We start from the raw sequence: 22,535 nt of genomic DNA on the forward strand, positions 1-22,535 counted from the left end.
TGGTGGCCCGCCAGGTTGCCAGCCGCTCCGCTTGTGCCACGTCTCTGCGCGGGGCCGGCACAGGTGCCCGGTGTGGGGACATCACCCGCCGCTCGGGCTCCGAGCTCGGGAGCGACGCGGGAATCGCAGCCCGCCAGCGTGGGAAGCCACCTTGCGGCACCTCCGGCCGCCGTCATCTGAACGGGGACGGGGCCCGGCGGCCCTCGAAGGCTCTCGCTCCGGGTCCGCCGAAGCCCATGACGCAGGTCCGACGGCGCTGGGGGCTCGCCGGAGGCAGAAGGCAGCCGTGCTGCTGGGGGAAGCTTGGTGCTGTCCTGCAAGGCAGGAGGGGGCTGGGAGCGCTCTTGCAGCTCGAATAGCTGCGGAAAAAAACCCTCCCCGCACTGCGGCTGCGCCTCATGCCGTCGGCCGCTGCATGGGAATTTTCCGGAAGCCTCCATTTGGCAGCTGGGCCAATTAAATTCCAATCCGGTACATCTGGTTTGGAGAGCCTGTGGTCTGCATGTAATTATCCTGCAGATAAAAGAAGCCACTTCACAAACACAGGCGCGCTTTAAGAAGTATTTCGTGGGAAATCGCTCAAAATAGTTTCCTTTGTCCGTGGCGTGCTGGGCTCCCCGGCTCCGCGGGGCTGGCACGGCTCCGCGCGGGGCCCCTTGCGCCCAGCGCGGGGCTCGGGCGGCAAATGCCCCCGCCGGGCTGGGAGAGCCCCGCTCCCACTGCCAGAGCCATGGAGCATCAAAACGGAGCTGCCGGCGGAGCACTGCACACGGGACGCGACGCCGGGGCAGCGCTGCAAAGCGACTGCTGTCACCTCCCAGCACAGCGGCCGTGACCCCCTCGTCTGCTTTTTTGGGGTTTGGGGTTGGGTGGTTTTTTTGCATGCTCTGCTCCAGGAGCAGCTTCATCTCCTGCTGCCATCAGAGCAGAGCCTTGTGCTCCTGGTCGGGCCGCATATGGACCTGGCAGGGTGGCCTCGTCCAAGGCTGTCGTGCTTCCGGGAGCTCGGAGCAGATCCGTGCCGCCCGGGTGTGTATTGGCAACTTGCCCCATGTCGCGCCGTGGCCGTGCCGGGCTGCTGGGCAGCCCCAGCTCTGCTCCCGGAGGCTGGGCACCTTCCCTCTTCCATCACCTAGCGCCTTTCCCATCTCCCGCCCGCGGCTTCCCCCGTGTCCTGCTGCACGAGAAGCCGCGGAGCTGGGGCTCGCAGCCAGCATCTGGGCTTACCCCAGACATTAGTGCTAAGCCCCACAGCGTTGTAGGGCAGGAACGTATCGGAGAGGGATTGCCTTCTCCTTCTGCTCCTCCCCGTCCCAAAACATCTCCGCAGCCCCCGGCGCTGCTCGTGCGGCAGAGGATCGTCGGGAAGGCGCGCGATGGCTGCTGCACTGCCGGCCGGCTGCTGCAGCCTCCCTGGCTCTCGAGCAAGCCACCGCTTGGGGCCCCGCGCGGGCGAGCAGTGAGCCGGGCCAGCCGGCAGGCCTGCACCTCCCGCTGCATGAGCAGCCGTGCCTCCCATGGCCGGAGGGGAAAGGCGGCCGGCCCCAGCCCGCGCAGCGTGGTGGAGATGAGAGCATTTTCAGGTTGAATTTAATAAACACGTTAAGCCTCTAGCTCTTGTGGCTGCAGATAATTGCTTGAAAGCTCGACCTCAAGAAGCTTCAAAACCAGAGAGCAAATAAAGAGAGGCCACGTGTGTGTTTGTTTTTTTCTTAATCATATGATTCAGGGTCTTGGCTGGGCCCTGCGGGTGTTTCGGGACAGGACTGCTGGTGTCCTGCCCTCCACGAGGCACTCGGCTCTTGGGCTGCTCCAGGTCCCGGCATGACGTGCCTGGCAGGTGCCTGCTGATACTTCGGGCTGGAAGCAATGAGCGTGTGTATCCTGGGCACGTTCCTGCCTTGAGCCACCGCTGTGCTCGAGTTTAAAGCTCCCCTGGGGAAAAGCAATGTGGATGGTGCTCCTGGGGTCCCTCGCTGCAGCTTGTGTTTTCTGATCTCTCAGTCCCTGTGCTGGCTCTTCTCTGCAGCCTCTGAATTTGCAACAGCCCCGAACCCCTGGCACCAGGACTTGGTATATTATTCCATAAACAATGTTATGGCCTTGCCACCCCCAGCAGAGCAGGTACGGTTTCCCTGGCTTACGTCCTGCCATCTTTCTGATGGAGGTGCTGTCTTGTCTTGCAGTGCAAACCAGGACCCAGCAGCAGCCAAGAAAACGCCAAGACGCTTATGTGGGCGTTTCAGTCGCATCAGCATGAAGCTCCCGCGAATCCCCCTGCGCCGCCAGAAGTTGCCCAAGGTTGTAGGTAAGGTGCTGATGTTTGGAGAGGACATCTAGGCTGGGGCAGAGAGCCAAAGCCGTATATGACACGGAAAGGCAGAAGGTCTAACCCAGGCAGGACAGATTATGCAACTTGCAATGCTCATTCCAGCCCCAAACCCACTGTGGGAATCTTCTCAATGCGGAAGCAAGTTGTGTGCAGTGCTGTGAGCACAGTCTGTGCACGTGGCCATGGCATGAACCTGCTGTGTAGCATGCCGTTGCTGATGAGCAGGCAATGTGCACTGTAGTAGGGCTGTGTTTAATGTGCTGTAGGCTGTTCCACTCCTGTGTAGTGCGTGGCAGATCCCAGCAGTACTGCAGCGCTTGGGGCAGAGCATCACCTCCCTGGCAGCGTTGTAATTTTCGGGGAGGGTGAGAATCAGGTCTCCAGAAATACTCTCCAGTGCTTGGGTAGGTGTAGGTTCCCAGGAGCACTGCAGTGATTGGATGGCTGTCTGGGTCCCAGATGATACTGTAGCCCTCCAGGTGGAGGTGTGGGGCCCCAGCAATACGGCAGTGCTTGGGGTGGAGATGCGGGTCCCTGGCAGAACCTCAGTGCTCTTGCCAGTGGGGATGCCAGTCCCCAGCAGCATTACAGAGTGGTGTTTCCACAGCATGACTGGTCCCCTTGGAGACTCCTGCTTGCAGGAGCCTCGCTGTGCTCTGCCAGCTGGTGGTACCTGCTGGGGTTTGAGCCTTTCCGCTCTCAGCCTGGGGTGTCTGAATCTTGATGGGTATCACTTTGCTTTGCAAGTGCTTCAGTGGTTTGCACGGGTGCCTGGAGCTCTGCTGAGCTGTTTTGTGCATGCTGCTTCAATTTCAGTCCCCCACGTAAAGGAATGGTCCCCATCACAGCAGTGAAACACCTCATTTGTGCGTTGATCTTGGCCTTGCCCTGCCCCAGCTTTGCACACTGGAGTCAGAGCAAGGTGCAGAAGCACATGCCTGAACACAGCACCCAAGTCAGGGCCGGAGCCCACCCCAGTGCCAGGTACAGCAGGGACAAGGACAGAGAGGCAGACCCAGTGCAGAGAATTCATCATCTTATCTCCCCACACTGCCCAAGCACAAACCCCGCGCTACCAGGCTCATAGTGGTCCAGTTGCACTTTATCATCAGTTCCCAGCAAAGACCTTCTGACATGGGCTGTCAGGGACAAATCCAGGTAGCTGGGAAGTCTGCTGGCTCCTGGAAACGCAAGTAGTCTCTTGTTTGCTCCAAAAATCTCCCTCCATTCTCAAAAAAACCAGCTTTCTTTTAGGAGAGCAGGGAGAAGCCCTGCAAAGATCACCGCTCTCCACTTGTCCCGTTGTGAGGAGTGAGGGATTAGCTGGGGAGAGCCTAGCAGTATCTGCTTCATGCTGCCTCTGAGCAGGCCCTTTCCAACAAATCGGGGGTATAAAGCAGTGGTCCCCACCCTGTGCTGGCGTGTCAGACCAGCACTGTATCATGGCAAGCCCATCAGCCCCCTGATGAAGTGTGCACAGGGCCAGTGTGGATGCCACGGAAGACTAGCTGGTGGTCCAGCCTGATGCCAGCATCCTCTGTCCCTGAATCCTGTTGTCACGTTGCTTGGGATTTCATGGCCACGTGTGAACTGTGCGCAGAGTAACTTGTGCTCAAAGCAGGGGGATGTGGAGGAGGGAGGATGGCCCTTGGTAGCCTGTGCAGTGCTTCTTGCAGCCCCCCGTCTGAGGCTGCGAACCCAGCATAGGGGACGTGCCAGTGGTGCTGCTTGGAGCTCCCGGGCAAGCTGGCTCCAGGCATGGAGCAGCAGTGTGTGCACTGCACGGGGCTTGCGCATGGCCTCCTCTCCCTGTCCAGGTTGCAGAAGGGCCTGAGCACCCACAGGGGCAGGCAGGGAGATGTCGCCAGCCTCTCTGCAAGCCATGTGTGAGCTCCAGCAGCCTGTGGCAGGGGCTGCTCCAAAGGTGGCCTCTCTGGAGATGGTTTCTTCTCCAGCAGGACATGGCAGAGCTCTGCCCCAGAGCAGAGTGCACCGAGGCTGGAGAAACATTCCTGCTGCAACGATAACAGAGGCCGTGTTTATGGAAGCAGCCGGGCAGGGCTCGGGGAGGATAGAGGGTCCCTGTGTGCGGCAGGACTGGCCAGGGGTAGTGCCGGCTGGGGCTGAATGGGGCTGTGTGCACGCGTTTCCTGGCACGGCCCGAAGGCAGCTGGCTCCCACCCAGCTGTTCTGTGTAAACAGCGAGATGGGCAACAAGGGCCCCCGCAGCCCCGGCCCCGGCCCTGTGAAATGCTGCCCCTCACAGCTAAGCCTCAGCCTCCCCCGGGCTGAGGAGCCTGCGCCGGCGCGGTGCGGTGCGGTGCGGTGCGGGGGGAGACGCTCAAGACGCTCTCCAAGCCCAACGCAGATGCTCGGCGGGAGGCCGGGCAGAGTTGGGGGCCGGGGTGCCGGTCGGCCGAGGCTCCTGGGGCAGGGGAGGCAGGCTACGACGCGCGCGCCGGGCTGGGTGAGCGGCCCTGCAGCCTGTTTGCGTTGCCAGGGCTGGGGACTGTTATTTCACCGGAATGAAATGCTTTGGTCACAGGCTGCTTTTGTTTGCCTTGGCCCGTGCAGCACCGTGTGTCCTTATTATTACCCAGAGCGAGAGGCAGGCTGGAGGCTGGCCCCCACCCCGTGCGGCATGCAGGGTGCCCTGTCCCTGGCAACGCCGGGATGGATGTGCAGAACCAGAGCCAGCTCTGGGAGCTCCTGGTCCCTCCAGCAGGCACACTGGGTGATATATCCACCCGCCTCCTCCTGAGAGTGTCTGGGGATCCCCAGGGCAAGGGAGACATGCTGGGATGGTGTCAGCGGCTTCTGTGTCCCTTTGACACCTGGTGACCAAGGTGCCGCTGCATGACTCCACCTGGAAATCCAGTGCAAGACTGGCCATTAGGAAGCCAAAGCAGGTGTTACTCCATAGCAAAGTCCTCACGTTCTTTGTGGGTCCTTGACCCTGAAATGGCCCTAGAGGGAAACACAGGACAGGAAGGTCTGTAGGGTCGCTGGAATGCTTTGTCCCACACCCTCCCATGAGCACCAGGTCAGCACTGGAGGAGCCCAGGATGCTGTGGGGATTCTGGAGTGAAATCAGTGCTGTTTGAAGCCAATGAAGTCTGGCAGGTGGAGGCCCTTTGCTCTGCTCACATGCTTGGAGAGCACTGTTGTTACCTTGCAATTGCTAGCACTGAGCCAGACAGGTTTTCCTGTTCTGGGGTTGAATGCAATTGCTCTGCTAATTACCATCTGCAACCACAAACGCACGTGTGAAAGAACTGCCTCAGGAGCAGTAATGTTTTTCTAAGCCCCGCTGAAGCTAGTCCTGTGGCTGTAGGTGACTCACTGGACAGCAGAAAGACCAGGTTGGGAATACCGCTTAGTCGGCTCACCAGACATTGCTCTTATTATCTCCAAATCATATAATTCACTTCCTGTCATGAAAAGCAGGGCTTACACCCTTGCCACAGTAGTCAGAAAGCTGCTTCACAACTTCAGCACTAGCTTCAGATTTGCAGCAGGTCTCTGGCCATTTTGCACCGTTTTAATTTGTGCCAGCAGTCAGTGTAGCTAGGTCCTCTCCCCCAGTAGTGTTGACGCAGCATGCTAATAAAGACTGGTCAGATCCCTTTTTGCCTGGGTTTTTTGAACTAATTCCTTGCTCTCAGTTGCATTAAAACCCACTTTTGGGTTCTAGCTGTTAGTCAGGTAATTCAGATCACCGTGAACAAATTTCTACCTGCTCTGTAATCGCCAGAGGTGGCTCCCAACTCAGCACAGCCTGGTTTTGCTGGGTTCAGAGCAGGGAAAGCAAGACTTGCTGCAGAAAAAGTTGTTTGTGGTGACTCTCAGGTTTGAGAAGGTGCACGCAGGAGGAGTAGGGCCAGGACCAGCTGCTCTGTCCCATCAGATAGAACTAGAGGGGGAGACCGGAGGGAACCAGCATCGCCATAGGAGCACATCCGCTCTCCAAAGCCCGGTATCAGATCATCTTAGTGCAGTTACATCCTGCTTCCCCATGCACCCACCTCCAGCTATTCCTAGCTGCCAGCAGAGAAAAGCCTCTTGCCTGCTTGCGGCCACAGCACCAGGTGCTTGGGATCTCCTTGTGTGCATGGGCTTCAAAGGGCTCGCTTGTCAGGGATGTGAGTGGTACTGGCACTGGGATGCCCGTGTGGGTCTTGGTTGTGTGTAGTCCTGCAGATGCCTGGGCTAGTCTGAGCTCTGCTCCTCGTAGGCCTTTGCATGCTCCTGCACCACACCTCAGTGTCTCTTTTCCAAGCTGCAAAGATCAAACACCCCAAGGTTAACAACGACCATTATGAACTGTCATTTGCTTGGGATGAGCAGGATGGGAATGACCAGAAAGTAAGAGGACCTAAAACTCCCCCAGTCTTGGTTGGTGACTTCTCTATCTCAGTGCTGTGGCCCTGCTGGGGGAGACCGCTCCCTGCCTAAGGAGGAGGAAGTTTTTGAGGAATTCAGTTCCCTAGCTGCCAGGAAAATGGGTCTGTGTCCTCAGATCATCCACTGGTTTTTGTGCACATCAGCCCTCTGAAACAGGACCTTTGAGGACCTCAGAGATGGAGATCTGGGAGAAATAAGGGGATGATAACAGCAGTGGTTCTTCTGCACCCTGAAGGCATGCTTGGAGCAAAATGGAGCTGGGCTGCCCTGCACTGGGGAAGCAGGCCAAGACCTGTGCATGGCAGTGATCCAAGCCACACGGGGTTGGCCTCAAGCAACAACCTGTGCCTCCCTTCCAGTCCCAGTGCTGGGCTGGCCTCTGCCCAGGGAGCACTGGAACCCAGGGTCAACAGCCTCTCCTGGCCATAACTCTGACCGAGCAGGTCAGGAAATCCCAAAACCTCATCTTCCCTGCCAAAATGTCCTGCCATAAATAGCAGAAGCAGGATCTGGTATCAAAGTGCACGAGGAACCTGCCTCTCCTCGGTGTGCACACAGTGTCCCTCCAGGCATAAGCACTTGCTCACCCAGTGGGGTCCCCCATGCTGCTCTCAGGGCTTTGGTGCAACCAGGCCAGCCCTTGCCCAGTCCTTCTCATGCTTCTCAGTGCTTTGTCCCACTCTTGAGACCAAATGTCAATGTCCCTGGATACACGTAAGAAGTATATTTAGAGCTAATATCACCTGCCACTCACATGTGGCCATTTGAGAGGCGTGTAAGGCAATACTGCTGTTCGGTTGATACTGCAGAAGTTTACAGCAGACCGCCTGGGTGAGTTCTTGGCAGAGATGCTGTGTGGCACCCTGAGTCCGGCTGCTCCCTGGACCAGCCCCAAGCTGGCTGCTGCAAAACCTCTGTGTGTTTCTGCGACATGCAAGCAGAGGAGTTTCGTGCACTGGGTGCTGTCAGAGACAGGAGCGTGTAGCAGGACTAGTGCCCCTTGGTCAGATCCATGCTCTGGACTTGCTCTGAGCGGTGGCAGTTGGGTGTCCCATCTTCTGTCTTCTGCCCCGTGCATGTGGCATCTGCACTGCCCCGAGTGGGGACGTTTCCGCCAGCGGGGAAAGAGTGCAGGCGGCTGGGCTCTTTGTTCGGCAAAGGGAGTTCAGCTGGCGTTCGGCAGCTCCGGCGGCGGGGAAGAGGCCCACAGGAAGCGGCCAGATTTCTCCCAGCCCCTGTCAGCTTGTGATTTATCTGCCGAGTCCCCCGAGCCAGATGTTGGAGCTGAACAGGAAACGCCGTCCCTCGGGGCTCTGCTCCGCACAGCAGCCTCCTGTTCTCGGAGCTGGCACCGCTCAGCCCGCGCTCCCTCCCAGGGCTCAGCCTCGCTCTCCTGCACGCTGCGCTCGGCTCAGCCCGCTCCGGACAGGCTCCTGCCTGCCTGCCGGGGGCTCTCGGCAGCGATTCCCTCCTTGGTCCGTCTGGCCTGCCCCAGTGCTTGGTGTTCCTTGCATGGGCTGGGGCAACGTGCTGTTTCTGGCCTGTTGCAGCAGCCATGCTCCTGGGGGTGTGGAAAGCTGGCAGGGCTCAGGTGGAAGTGGCAGAGAAATGCTCGGGGCTCTGCTGGCCCCAAGCCTTGCCCCTAACGGCTTCTCTGCTTTCTTGCTCCAACTGTATTTTTAACACCAGTGAGCCCCACTTTCCAACAAGGTCATGTAGGAGCCTGGTTGCACAAAGACAGAGCCCCCGAGCCCCGACCCACAGCTCCTGACAGCATAAAAACCCAGCAAAGTCCTCTGCAGCTGGCAGTCCTGCGCTGACCATCCCCTGTCCCACGCCGTCCCCTCCTCGCCTGCCAGGTCTGCTGGGCTTTCCCCTGGAGCAGGAGGACTCGCTCTTTCCTGAGTCCACGTGGGGGCTGTGTTGCTTTCCCCCTTGCTGTTGGTGTTCTGGAGATCCTTTTTCTTCCTAAGACACATCCATATATTCTTTAGTCTTTTCTGAATCCTGTCATCCTCTCAGAGATGCCTCATGGCTGTGAGTCCCAGAACCCTGTCATGCCTTCTCTTAGGAAGCATCTCGCTTCATCTGCTTCCAATGGTCTGCTTTTGATTTTCCCTTTTTGGTTTTTATTGCAAGAAAAGTCATGTTGAAGCTGCTGCTTCCCCCACTCTGAATGCCAATTGCTCTTTAAATATTGGAGCCACTTTTGTTCCAGTGTTTCTCCTCTGAAGTTCATTATCTCCACTATTTTAGCATCCTTCCCCATTCCTTTAGCCATCCATGGTACCCAGCTCAATCTCTTCTGTTCTGTGATGCCCCTGCAAGGCAGGGTACTTGGAGCTAAGCAGGCATTGGCTGATGAAGCTCCCTCATTTCAGGCCATCCCAGTTTCAGTTTCATTCTCTTACGCATTCAGTCATCTCCTTTGTCCTCTTGCTCACCTTCAGACACGGAAGAGTCCCTGTGAGGACAGCAGGTCTCTCTCCTGAGCAAGATGGCTCACTGAGATGCGAGTGAGGAGTGTGGGTGGTTTAAATCATTGTTCTTGCTATGCATCCCTAGCGTTTATCTAGTCTGCATTTATATATCTGGTATTTGAGACGTCTGCTATTTCTCACACTCTTGTCTTCTCTTAAGAGCCTGAACTATGTAGGCCAAGCATACATCACTGCTGTAGTTTCAATGAACCATTTGCCGTCCTATAGTTCTTCTGGTTGTTTACATTTATGAAGTTATGCTTTCCAATCAACAGTAAATGTTATGATGCCACTGGGGATCCTACCTGGACAACTGGCAGCGCTTGAAGAATTTATTTATTATAAAACATTAAATTGTTGCAAGAGTTAAAACGTCCAACCAACTGCTCAGTAAATTACAGCACAACTTACCACATGGTGATAAGCAGTTGTTCTGCCCTGTCCGGGAGAGGTGATATCCTTGGGAAGAGTCTGGTGTCTCACAATCCGGCATTCGGCCAGCTCCTGGGCCAGTTGCTAGCTATAGGCCTTGGCTGGACCGAATAAAGACAGAATTTGTGCATGCTGGCAGAGACTACAAACAACTGGAAATACTGACTTAATATAAAGCTATCTGCCAGCGAAAACCTGCTGGTTGCTTCCTTTCCCACCCGCGCACTGTGCAGTGCCCTGCGTAGTAAGGGATGGTGCTTTCTTGGTGTCTTTGTTGCAAAAGGACACAGTTCTGCATGCACTCGGGGCCATGTTTAATGAGTTACTGAGCCGAAGGAGAAAAATGACCATGCAGAGGTCTGTACATCAGGAGAGGAGCACAAAAAGCATCTCTGTTTCTGCAGCTGGTAGTGCCGGGCTCTCCAGGAAAAGTCAGTTCAGGTCTGCCCCGCGGCTGCCACCAAAGCTTTCCGTCCCCTTCGCCCAGCTGCGTCACTCTAAGCGCACATTGGCAGTGCCCTGGGGGGCAGCGACCCTGACCAGCAAATTCCTCCCGGCTCGGTCAGCCCGGTGGTGATGCCGCTCTCCCAGCGGCCCCTCACACCCCAGGCGTGGGGCTCGTGCCAGCAGTAGGGCAGGGAAGCGCCCTGCATCCCGTGCCCCGCGGGAAGGGGGCTTGCGTGCCCGCACCCTCCCACCGCTGCTCGCTGCAGCCCTCGGTGGCTTGGCCTCAGGCCCCGGCGGACAGCGCAGGGCTTCAGGGTGTTGCACTGGCTGCTGGTGTTTCCAAACCTGCTGGGGTCCCAGCGTGGGGCGTGTGTGAGGGGTGATGGCAGCATTTCTGGCAGCAGCTCTGAGGCGGTGCCAGCGCACTGGGAAGCACTGCGTGGGGGCTGTGTTTAGCGTTGGCAGAGCAGGATTTCATTGCTGGTCATTCTCAGGTTTTTTTCTGACTTAAACTTTTTCAGTGAAAATACTTAAAAATGATCAAACAAAAATCCCAGCCCTCCTACCCCCCAGACCAGACAGCTGTCATTTTTTTTTACTGTTGAAAATGAAAAAATATTTTTAACAGCACGTTTTTCTTCTCTGGTGGTTTTCCCTTGTCTTTTTCTTTTCTGTGTTTTGCCACCAAGTGCAGAGGAAACAGTCCCTTGGCCAGCAGGGATGTGCTCCTCCTTGTCATTGTTTCTGGAGAAGCTGGTGAAGGGATTGAAAAGTGGCAGAATTGGTAAAAGATGACGCTGAAAGACCTAACCGCAGGCATTTCTCCCTTTACCTCCTTTTGTGGAAGAAGAAAGAAAATAAAAATACAGATCATAAAGTTAAAATTAAAACTACTGCAATTAAAACTGGAAACTCATTTCTTTCCCTGGGAGGAAAATTGTGCCTCCAGGCACAGTTCAAACTATGAGACTTTCTTTGCAGGATTGTTGTGCTGGGCTTGTCAGCTCGCTGTTGTCTGAGCCTGGGTAAATCCCAGGGCTGCTGCTGTGTCCTTGCGGGACCTGGTGATGTCCTCTCTTGCTCAATACCAGATGTGAGACCTGCAGATACAGGCCAGCCATTTGCACCCAGGCTTTTTGATAGCTTGTTTCTCCACACTGTACATCCTCGATTCTGGCACCTGGAGACCTGCCACGGAGGTCCAGCGTGGGAGGAGAGGGAGATGGTTGTAAGGCTCGCACCAGCTCTGGTGGCCACTGGCATTTCTCCTCAGGCATGGGGGGCTTTGTCACTGCCTGCCTGCCTTTGCTGCGAGCCCATCCCAGGAGTGTGGGCACTCGGCGAGGGCTCCCGGAGAGGCTTGGAGACTGGGCAGGGCTGTGCAGTGAGTCTTGCCCCACACCCGGGAACCTAGCTCCATCCTCCTGGTGTGTCACACCATGCTGCATGGGGAAGCACTGCGTGGGGGGCTTCCAGATGGTCCTGGGTTGGATCAGGTGCCAGAGCCCACCTTTTGTCCGCCTTGCGCAGCTCCAGTGGGGACGATGCCAGAGCGCCTGGGGCAGCAGTGGCAGGCGGAGTGGTGTCCCCTTCCAGGGGCTTAACACAGCCTTTCTGTGGACTTGGTCCAGCTTGCATCCAAGGGCTGTGCAGGCTCCCGAAACCCGCAGGCAAGACGGGCAGAGGGCCTGTCTGGCACCCATATCCCTTCCAGCAGGATGAGGAGGCAGGAGCGGGGGCAGGGGCGAAGCGGAGGTGGGGGTCCTGGGAGGGAAGGCGGAGCAGGCAGGGCAGGCAGCAGCTTGCTGACAGCCAGTTCTCTGCCCTTGCAGTGGCTCACCACGACCTGGAGAACACCATGAACTGCAGCTTCATCGAGCCACCCTCTGTGGTGGAGCAGCCCTCCCCATCCTGGTCTTCCCGTGGCTCCTTCTCCTCATTTGACACCACGGACGAGGGGCCGGTGTACTGTGTCCCCCATGAGGGTAAGCAGGGGGACAAGGCACTTTCCAACGTGGCCATGGGGCTCCTGGAGCATTTTCTGCTCTGTGGAGGGATAGAGGGAGGAGAGGTGTCACCCTTGCATGGAGAGGGCCATACACGTCAGTCCTGCTCCTCAGGAGCATGCCTTAGTGCCCTGGCTCCAGGAAGGGGAACTCGAGCCTAGTCTGTCCCCATCCCTGTGCCCCAGGCTCTGCAGTTGCTTCCTGTGGGGTTTCAGAGCTTCCTTCTTCCAGAGACACCGGTATTGTTTTAAGGTTTCTTGTCCGCCGGGGCCCCTGAACAAGCTCCCAGAAGATTAGCTGCAAGGATGGGTGGACCAGAAGGTAAAGCAGGCCAAAATGAGCCTCTTGGAAGGCAGAGACAGACTGGGTGGGACAGCCTGGTCTCTGCCCCACCATCCTGCACGTCCCCCACTCTGCTTTGAGAGCAGTTCAGTCTTTCCCTTCCCCTCCTCTCTTCTCCTGCCCTCTCCTCAGGGACATCCTGGCAAGCCCCTCATGGTGCCCAGCCTCCTGCCCGTGTAACAGCTCCATGCTCTCCTTTTGCAGAGAGCGTGGGTGACAGCAAGGACAGGGGAACATCCTGCAGCCTAGGGGAGAAGCTGGTGCCCCCAATCGGTGCGGAAGAGGCCGGCGAATACACCTTCCTGAAGGAGACGGGCTCCGTCAAAGCTTTCCAGGCCGACAGCAGCGAAACACCCCTGCTTAAGTCCTCTGACAGCGAGCGCTCATCCTGCGGGTCAGGCTCCGCCAGCGCAGCACTCTACGCCAGGATCGCCCGCCTCTCCAAGCAGTCCAAGGATGAGGAAGAAACCACCGCAGAGCCCAGGAGCCCTGGGGCGGGTGGGAAGCCACCCTCCCCTGAGAGAACCAAGCCCCGTCCCCCCGACCCATCCACAAAGCCCAAAGTGTCCTGGATCCACGGCAGGTACAATTCCAACCAGTCCAACTCGCTGCCTGCACCCAGCCGGTCCCCGGAGAGAGCCGCCACCCAGCTCAGCAGCCCTGAGCATGGCCAGGGCTTGGCCAAGAGGAAGAGGAGTCCGAGCGAGACTTCGGCCAGCGTGCACGGTAAAACAGACGAGAAGGGGAGCGCAAGGAGCAAGGAGAAAGCGCAGAAGCATCCGAAGGAGCCAAGCTTCCCTGAGGGCAAAGCCTCCCTCCCTGCAGAGCCCCAGTCACCATCCAAGCCCAAGCAGAGGAGCAAGGCCAGCACGGAGCAGATAGAGAATATCAACGGGGCAGTCCAGAACGCCTTCAAAAAGATGGGCGGTTTCCACCCGGAGAGGCGTGCTGGGGACAGCAAGGAGGCTCCCCGCAGCCCCAGCGCGAGCAAGCCGCGCTCCGAGGCCCTCCACCCCCACCTGACCTCAGAGGCAGCCACGCTGCTGGCTGCCCAGCTGAAGGAAAAGACTCAGAGCCTCAACAAGGGAGACGGCAGCGCCCGGCAGAATGGGGTGAGCGCCCTGCAGCCCCAGCGGGAGAAGCCCACCCCGCCCCAGAAAGCCAAGCGCTCGGTGGCCGCCAGCAGCCAGAAGGCCAGCAAGCCTATGCTGCCCACCTCTCCCAACCTGCAGAAACTGATCTCCCCCGTGGCAGAGCCCACGGCCGGGGAGCCAAAGCGGGCAGAGCAGCAAAACTCCAGCAGCAGCCAGGAGCAGGCTCCCCCGAGCGACCAAGCCACAAAGAAAACGCCCATTAAAAAGCCTCCCAGAAAGAAAAGCCGAGAAGCCACCCTGGAGCAGCCCAAAGCAGCCCTAGTGCCCTCTCAGACAGTGCAGTAATGAGGACCTGGGGGGCCCGGCCTGGCGCTGGCCTGCCGCGCATCAGACATTTGGGCAGGAGGAAGGAAGTTTGCAGGCATGACCAGTGGAAATGGAGGCCTGAACTGGGCAGGGGGCACTGGAAGAGCCTCCGAGCCACCTCTTTCCCTCTCTCTCTCATTCCCCTCTTCTTTTTTTCATCTCTCTCTCCCCTGCCCCGGGACCTGGTGCTCCCCATCCACCAGAGATGCCCTCCCCATGGCCGTGCCCTGCTCCCTGCTTCTCCTCTGCGCGGTTCTGGCAGCTCACCTTCCCTGCCAGGAGAAGGACCTCACAGAGCCATCCCAGTGTGGCCCAGCAGCACCACCCTCGCCAAAAACCTGGGGCCATGCGCGGCTCTGACCCACGGGTCGCCCCTTTTGTAGCAGTATTATCAATCGCATAAGCAGTGCTTGTTGTACTAGACGTGCCCATGTTATATTCTGCAGTAACGGAGTCACTTGCTTCCTGCATCCTAGTCTGGTCTATCAAGTTTTCGTTGCATGGGAAATGGCAGCTGGAGGGCAGGCTCGCCGCTCAGCCTGCGAGGGGGCAAGCCAGGCCATGCCTGCGCCGGTGCCCGCATCCTCGGCGGTGGCAGGGCCGTGCCCCCGCACCGGCGCAGCGTGCGGAGCAGCGTGCCGCGGGGCGGTTGCGCTCTCCCAGCGCTGCGCGGTGCCCCGGCTCCATGCATGTCTCCTGCCATTTCAGCTTTTCCCCTCCTGGAGATGTAGCCGCCCCAGGCGCCACCGTCCCTCCACAGCCACGCTGCTCCAGTCAGTGTGAGGTCGAGCTGGTTTCGACTGATGCCCCCTCCGCACCTGAGGCTGTTTCTGCCAGGGGTGGCTGGGAGGAAAGCACTATTTATGGCCTGAGCCTGGACGCTGTTCAGAGAGGCTGTCCCGGCTACGAGGTCCCATCCGGCGGAGTTGGACGGATTCGTTTGGTACGACAGAGCCTGGCATCTCTGCAGAAAGCTTTCCTAATAAAAGTGTATTTCTCCTGTATCTAGGTGCCGTCTCTCCATGTCACAGGCCACATGCTGGGCATCGCCTGCCCTCGCTTGGGTACTCAGCAGCATGAACCCCCTGAGGGTCCGAGCTTTCCTGGAGGCACAGGGAGGGAGATGGTAGGGCCTCATTTTGGCACAGAGCCTTTCTTCATGCTCCTGGTGTAGGTGGGCGTGGGTGAGCCCACCCCTAGCACCACTGCGGGTGCATTTGGTAACTGCTCCTCCCCAGAAATGATGATGATGATGCTGCTGTAATGCACCAGCCCTAAAGCCACTAGGACAAGGATTGCAAAGGCATCTGCACTGCCGGGCAGGTCAAGCACAGCCCTGCTGTGGCTGCTGTTAGCGCTGTCCTTTGCTGGGGATGTGGCTTTACACCTGGCAGCAGAGACCAGCTTTGGGGGCAAGATTAGGAGCACTGCTCCCCCCGGCATCCCAGCATCTTCTCCCTGGCCAGGCAAGAGCCCTGGTGGGACCAGGGATGTGGGTGCTCCCAGTCAGACCTTCTCCAGCACAGTCAGGATTTGAAGCTTTGGCCACTGAGGAGAACAGAATCACAGTCCCTGGCCAGGTGCTCTGGGGAACCTGAGTCACAAACTCATGGAAAGATCCATCCCGTCTTCAGGCAAGGGGCAGGAGGGCCTAGGAGCACATCCTAACGGCACACAGCCCCAAGGATTCCAAGGATAGGCATTCCCGCTCTAGGGACCTAGTGGAGATGGTGGGTCCAAGGTAGCTCCAGAGCAAAGGCAGTGCTCTACTGACCAGGGAAAGGGGCTGGTCCTGGATTACAGGGGTCTGACCCCAGCTTTCGAAGCCCTGTCATGACCACTGAGCCATCTTGCTGCTGCCAGCACCCACCAAGCATGCCAGCCTGCAGCACACCTTGGCTGTGCTACCTGGCCCCCCAGCAAGGTCTACCATGCTGCTGCATCCTGCAGGCTCCTCTCTCCAGGGAGCAGAGACAGCAGGATGCTGAGGAGATGGAGCACTGCAGCATGGCATGTCTGGGCATACCCCATACCCTCCTTGCCAACTGCAAGCTGTGCACATTTCGGCCATCTGCATGGGCTGCAGGAACCTGCACATGACCAGGCTGGTAACCGTCCTCTGGACCTCTCCAGTTTCTTCACATCCCTCTTGAACTGGAAGGCCCACATCCAAACGCTGCTGAGGTGCAGCAGTTAGTGGAGGGGGTAGCAGCTGCCGTCAGTCTGCTGCCCATGCTCTTCCTAATATAGCCCACTACGTGTTTTGCCTTATTCATGATGAAAGCAACTGCAAACTAATGAAAAGGTTGAAACCTGACATCCACCTCCACGTCCTTTACAGCTGGGTCTGTCCAGTGTGGACAGGTCAGGTGCATCTCAAGGAAATCTCCTGTGACGCCACAGGACATGAAGGCCATTACCAGTGTAATGAATGAGGCACTGTCACACCACAGCATTAGAAAGGACCAGTCTTTCCTCATAATGTGACTGAATCTCTTTTCCAAGTCTGCTGCCAGGGGCCTGCAAGCTTTCCTCCCACAGCTGCACTTTGGTTTGTCTCTAACAGACAATGCCATGTAATAGCCACAGTGTGTGGACTTAGTTTTATGGTTTTCAACCTCGATTTGTGGACCCCTAAACAACTTCCCCTGCAGTTGTGAACCCCACTAGAAAGTTCATACACAGCATAAATAAACTTGCTTTTCTTAGTCCTTCTTCACTGATCTCTTAGCCAGCTGTGTTAGATCACAGGAGGAACTCCTAATGTGGACAGGTTTTCTGCTCCCATGAGCCATCTTTCCTGATAGACGAGTCAGGGATTGGTTTCAGCAGCAACACGAAGGCTTGTGTATGTTGCACGGCCTCTCTCTGACTGAAGACTTAGTGGCTCAGGCTGGAGGGAATTTCAGTGATGGAGAAGAACCTGCCCAGCTGCCGCCAGCCCTCCTCTTCCGTGCTGGGCCTGGCTCACCGGTCTGGGGACCAGGTGTCACTTGTGTCCTGAATGGCGTTGATGGGCTTGGTGCTCAGCAGGCTGCACAAGTGCTGGTGCTAGATAAGGAGAGGCAGGACTAACTGAACCTGCGACCAGGCAGCTGCAAGCCACGTTTCAGGCTGGGTGGTCTAAGCACACCACTACCCCCAGCCCAGGAGCTCTTCTCCCCTCCATCAAACCTGTAAAATTAATATTCTTCCCATTTCTTCCTAATTTTCAGAACTGAAAAAAGGAGTTGGTGGGTTGGAAAGCAGCACATTTGTTTTGGCTTGGCCAGATAGCTGCGATAAAAATGAATCTGTTGCCAACAATTCGTTTCCTATTTCAGGCCCTACCAAAAATAAACTCTAAAGGGAAATTCAAATAAGAATGAAATATGCATGAGACAATGAGCTCCCAAGATTATATAAGAAAATTCTCTCTAAACATTCTCTGGAAGGGGGAACGGCAGTGCCAATGGTATTTAATATTGTGGGGGAGAAGTTAATATTGCTAGGGGTTCAGGGAACTCCAGCAAAGCAGAAACCAGAGTAACTAGATACAGAGATATATATAAGCAGCCTGCATTTCATGTAGCAATGCACGTGTCCTTATACTTCACGTGGATATATGCTACACATGGGGATATGACCCCCTCTTCCTTTCCTCCTTTACCCCCCAAAATAGATGTAATGGCTCAAGCAAGCAAATTTGGACACACCAGTTCCAGGGGAAATAAGCCAGAGAAATGTGTGCTTTCATCCATTGGCTACTTCCAAATCAGGATCAGCCATGAAAGGGAACGGGGCACACCGAAGGCCACTTCTATGCCCTTGGAGAGTCTGTCCAGCCATTCTGCAATGCCAGAAGAAGAGGCAGTGGCCGGAGGAAAGCACATGGCCTGGGGAGAGCCTGCCTGGGCTTCAGGAGGCTGAAGCCCAGCAGAAGCTGAGGGGTAGATGCCTGGCTGCCTTCCCCAAGGACACTCTGCTCCTGGGATATCCAGAGCCTAGGGGCTCAGAAATGACCCCCAGCCACATAAGTGTCCTCCTTGCACAGACAGTATTTGGCTCATAAGTGACTCCCTGCAGCCAGGGTCAGCGGATCACCCTGCGGGGAGTCATCCCAAAGAGGATTTGTCACAGCGACGTCACCAGTTTCATTTCACATTCATCACCATAGCGATTGGTGACCTCAGCAAGGTCCCTGGAGGATGCCCCATGCATTTGAGTCTAAATAAACAGCCACAGAGAAGCCCTTCTTGCAGGCCTTTGCCTCATGCATGCGCTTCCACGCTTTGCTCTGCAGAAACACCGGGGCGCTGCCGCCAGCACCCACCAGCTCAGCTCCCCACGAGGGGTTTCGGCGGGCAGCAGCCGGACTGCCAGCCCCAAGCACGAAGGAGCCCGTGCCACCGTGAGCGCAAGCAATGCTTTCCTTTGGGGTCGCCCCACATCAGCATCAGCCCCATCTTCCCCAGAGGAAAGAAGCAAAGTGTGTGCGGTGCTCGGGGGTAGGAGAAGCTCCTCGGGGGTCCTGGCGTCCCCATGAGGATGGGCTGCGGTTCCGGGACCTGCTGCCTCGAGCCCTGGAGCTGCGTGAACACCTTTAACCAGCACGTACAGCGTTCTCCTGGGAGGTGGCAGAGCCTTTTTCTGGCTGTTTACACCCAGTCCTGTGTTCTCCCTACGTGGAGAACTGCTGAGGGGTTGATTTTGTTCCTGCAGTCCTTCCCCACGAACTGCATTCAAACAGGAGGCACGGGGAGGGTTCAAGTTTCCCATTTTCCCTTTTCCTGCTCCTCAGCATTCTGAAGTCAGAGGAGGTTTCTCAGAGCTCCAGGGTAGGAAAAGTGAAAACAAACCCAAACACCACTGAAGAATCTTTCTGCGGCACTTGGTAGAGAAAAGGAGAAATGAGAAAATGCACAATTCAAAAATCTTGAAATCTGAAACGAGGAGGGGAGGTCCAGCTTGAGAAGAAATATCTACCACACTCCTCAGCAGGAGAATATTGTCTGCCGTGCTCCTTTCCTTAGCTCCCAAGTCCTTGTTCTGTTAACTCCCCACTCCAGCTGACAACCGAAAGGGGCCATTTTTCCACCTCACACTGCTCTCGGGACTAAAATACGGGATCTGAAGGTGAGTGTAAGCAGGCCAGGGTGGCCAGAGCGCGTGCGGGGCTGCCCTGCCGTCCACTGGGGCTGGTCACTGCAGGATGGGGCTGAGCCCACCCCAAATCCGCAGCACCCAGGCTGCTTTTCTGTGCAAACCTGGCCACTGCCAGCCGTGCCAGCAGAAATATCCAGCTGACGCGCTCCCAAGCGCCTCCTGACTCTATGCCGACGGACTGAGTCTTTTTGGCATTTCATCCAACCAACAGAGTGTTGTTTAGCTCACTGGGAGCTCTGCAGGGACTGGGAACCACAGGTACCGGGAGAGCACAGGGGTCCCACCACCACGAAGCCAGCAGGTTCCCGTGCCCTCCCGAGTTCACCAGCAGCCCCACACCACGCAAGGGAGACCTGGCAGCAGACTAAAGTTGTTTCGTCCTTGCTGACGGCTACCCGGCGCCGGGTAAAGGCTGGCTGGTTCTCGGGACCACCTAGGGCAGCCTGTTGGTCACATGCATTTGATCCATCCATTCACCTCTTCGCTTTAGTGCAACATATTAGCGCCATTGGGGCTGAGCTGAGGGAAGCACTTTGAGTCTGAGACACGTGCTTTGCTCATCAGGTCTAGAGGGTGCCTCCAACCTGCTGCTGTGGCAGCCAAAGGGCAGGGTGTGTGTGGATGTGGCGTCCTGGGGGGGACGGTACTGTGCCCTGAGCAGCCGGGTACCCTCCTGGGGCACTCAGGGGCAACACTGGGCTCCAGCCACTGCTGGAGCATAGCTGCTCGGCAAAATCTGGGCCCATGTGTCCACCTCCCCCAAAGGGCGCAGGCAGACAGTCCACCTACCAAACCCACTTCAGCTCAGCTTTAAAAATGTCACTCACCCAATGGAGCACTGGAAGTGTTTCCATGTGATCTAGGTGACCAGTTACTCCCTGCCCACAGCAAACGGCAAATAGCAAATGCACAAAGCATGGCAGCTATGGTGTTTCTGGGCTGAAAATGCATTTTTAGTGCAAACCGTGGGGAGCCAAAGGCATCTCTGAACGGATCCAAGTGCCTGAATACAGTTTCTTGAAGTTCTGTTCAAAACTGTGTAGGAACCCCCTGATTCTGCCTCAGAGAAAGCACGAGTACGTTTGCGTCCAAGCCCTTGAAGCAGGAGAGGAAGAACAATTAGAAAGAACAAGGGCAGGCAGAGGCATCTGCACTGCCGCTACCTGATTTATCCTTGTGTCTGTGCTGGCCTGGCTGCAGCGCTGCACGTTATAAAGTGCCTGTGCTTGTTTAGTCTGTATGGGAGCACAAATCACAGCGCTATGTCATCACTCTGCCAGGGTCTGGATTTCATTAGGAGCCACATGATCAGCCTCGGCTGCTGCTCACGGCTGGCCGCGCGCTCTCCGCAGAGCACAAACATGCTGCACAGGATACAGGGGCGACGGGGCCCTGGCGGCAGCACTGAATAGGCTCCTTGTCCGCAGGTGAGGACCAGCGGTGGCCCCCAGCTCCAGCCGGCTGCTCCGAGCTCCAGCAAGGAGGAGTGCTGGGGGAATGCCAAGACAAGAGCCTGACGACCCTGCCCCCAAGATGGGCTCCATAGGGCTGATTGGTGAGAAGCTGCTGGGACACACCAGGAGGATTTGTCCCCCTTCAATTTTTGAAGACCCTGAAAATACCCTTAGGGCAGGGCAGCCTGCACTGTCCACACAAAGCAGAAGCTGAGGACAGAGCAGGATGTGGCCTAAAGCTGTCTCCTGCTAGTATGGCAATTGCTGGGCCCAGATGATAGGACCCACAAGTTAAGGCTGACCATCCCCTCCCCAGCTATCCCCAGATGCCAGGCTGCCTAAAGAGAGAGGCACAGCTAGCAAACAGGCAGCCCCGGGCCAAGGAGTTGGAAGGGGATGGCTGCAGAGCCTGCTGCATCCCTTGCAGCCCACTGCATCCCTTGCGTCCTGCTGCATCCCTTGAGTCCTGCTGCATCCCTTGCAGTCCTCAGCTGCTATGCATAACTCCCAGTCAGGATCATATACTTCCCTCACACCCCCGTTCCCTCCCAGGTATGAAGTGCCATGCAGTGACCCAAGAGCATCTGCGTAAGCTGGCTGGGAAAGCAGAACCACTCTAGGAGAATGCAAGGGAACTGGCTCCCATTTCTTGCTCAGAGCAAGCCCGGGCTCTCCAGGCAGCGCTGTGCAGGCTATAGGCTCACCTGCAGTGTACACAGTGTCCCCAGCATGTCTGGGGTTGTATAAACCTATCATCCAGTGTCAAAACGGACCTTCTGACAACTCTTCTACTCTGTAGGGAACAGAGACACAAGTTGCTCCTGGGCCTGGAGCACCATGTTGGGCTGCTGAGTCACAGCTAACATGAATTTCATCCTGGCCATGCGTCCTCATCTCCTCCCTTGGAAGCAAGCATCTGGAGGGAAGTCAGGATGCATGCGTGTAAAAGGCATCACATCCAAGTTCTGATGGTTGCTCAACTCAGAAAAATCAAAGCATGAGCATGTTTTCTGACAAGCTTCTGATGACATGTTGCTCCTTCCTACAGGTCAAATCCAGCTTTTCCAGGCCTGATGTTTGGCAGCCCAGACGATCTCTGCAGTGAGGGAGTCCTTGCTCTGCATACTCCATCAGCTTCCTCTTCACCTCCTGCACCAGTCAAGGCTGGGCTGTGGCCTCCAGCTGAGTTCACAGCAGGTCAGGAAGGAAGCGAGGAAATTTCACATTCACAAATCATTCACAGAGCTCATCCTGGGAGAGCTGGATGGGAGATCTCTGCCGTGAAGACTTTTTGCTGTCTTCCAGTCACACTTAGACATAGTGAGTGGGACCACCTGAATCCAGATCTTATCTTAGCTACAGCTCATGGGTGAAATTCCTGTTCAGATGTTTAGCTCCTGAGGCCATAGTGGGGGAACAGATTTACTACATGATGTTTGTTAAGTCTGAATAAATCTGGATGAGTCTGATGAGCCAGACTCCCTCTCCTGCCTGGATACACACTCCTCTTGCCTGGTTTCTTGCATTTCTGTGGCATGGAGTGAACTCATCCAGTGTTTGATTTGGTCATTTCCCATTTTCGGATGACCGTCAGGTTTCATTCCTGAATCAGTTTGCTGGGAAGCAGTCTTCACTTGGTCCAAAACTAATGTTTCCAAATTTGCTACATGCCTAGGAACCCTTTCTTGCAGAAGCTCTCAGGCTGCTGGCTCCATGGCAGCACCTGGAAGCAGATGCAGACAAACTAAGGAGAAAAGGCTTCTTCCTGCGATGTGCTCAATACCCAAATCACATGGCTGGAGCTCTGTGCAAAGCTGAGACCCTCCCAGGGCACACTTGCTAGGATTTGGGAGAGAAGGCAGGAGCGAGGAAGGGTTTGGCTTGGCCGTGTCAGGAGCAAGGAGACGAGTGTTCATGCAGGCACAAGGAGAGGCCGAGGCTAGACAAAAGGTGAAAGTGAATCCACCGAACTGGGGCTTGTAGGACAGTGCTGTGCAGAGGAAGGGGCAGAAGGAGGAGGGAAGGAGCCCTGC

At 56.6% G+C, this 22,535-nt stretch overlaps 1 protein-coding gene across 2 annotated transcripts in view; it reads left to right on the forward strand.

The window, feature by feature from the left end:
- SCARF2 (scavenger receptor class F member 2) overlaps nucleotides 1-14,907 on the forward strand; it is a 38,764-nt gene extending 23,857 nt beyond the window's left edge. For both annotated transcript variants that reach the window (XM_067307011.1, XM_067307012.1), the window contains 3 exons: nucleotides 2,187-2,308; nucleotides 11,928-12,080; nucleotides 12,648-14,907. In XM_067307011.1, coding sequence (XP_067163112.1) covers nucleotides 2,187-2,308; nucleotides 11,928-12,080; nucleotides 12,648-13,882 — 1,510 coding nt within the window. In that variant the 3' untranslated portion in view covers nucleotides 13,883-14,907. The remainder of the gene's footprint in view (nucleotides 1-2,186; nucleotides 2,309-11,927; nucleotides 12,081-12,647) is intronic.
- Nucleotides 14,908-22,535: the final 7,628 nt, after the last annotated feature.

This window comes from Apteryx mantelli, chromosome 17 (assembly GCF_036417845.1).
Source record: "Apteryx mantelli isolate bAptMan1 chromosome 17, bAptMan1.hap1, whole genome shotgun sequence".
NCBI lineage: Eukaryota > Metazoa > Chordata > Aves > Apterygiformes > Apterygidae > Apteryx > Apteryx mantelli.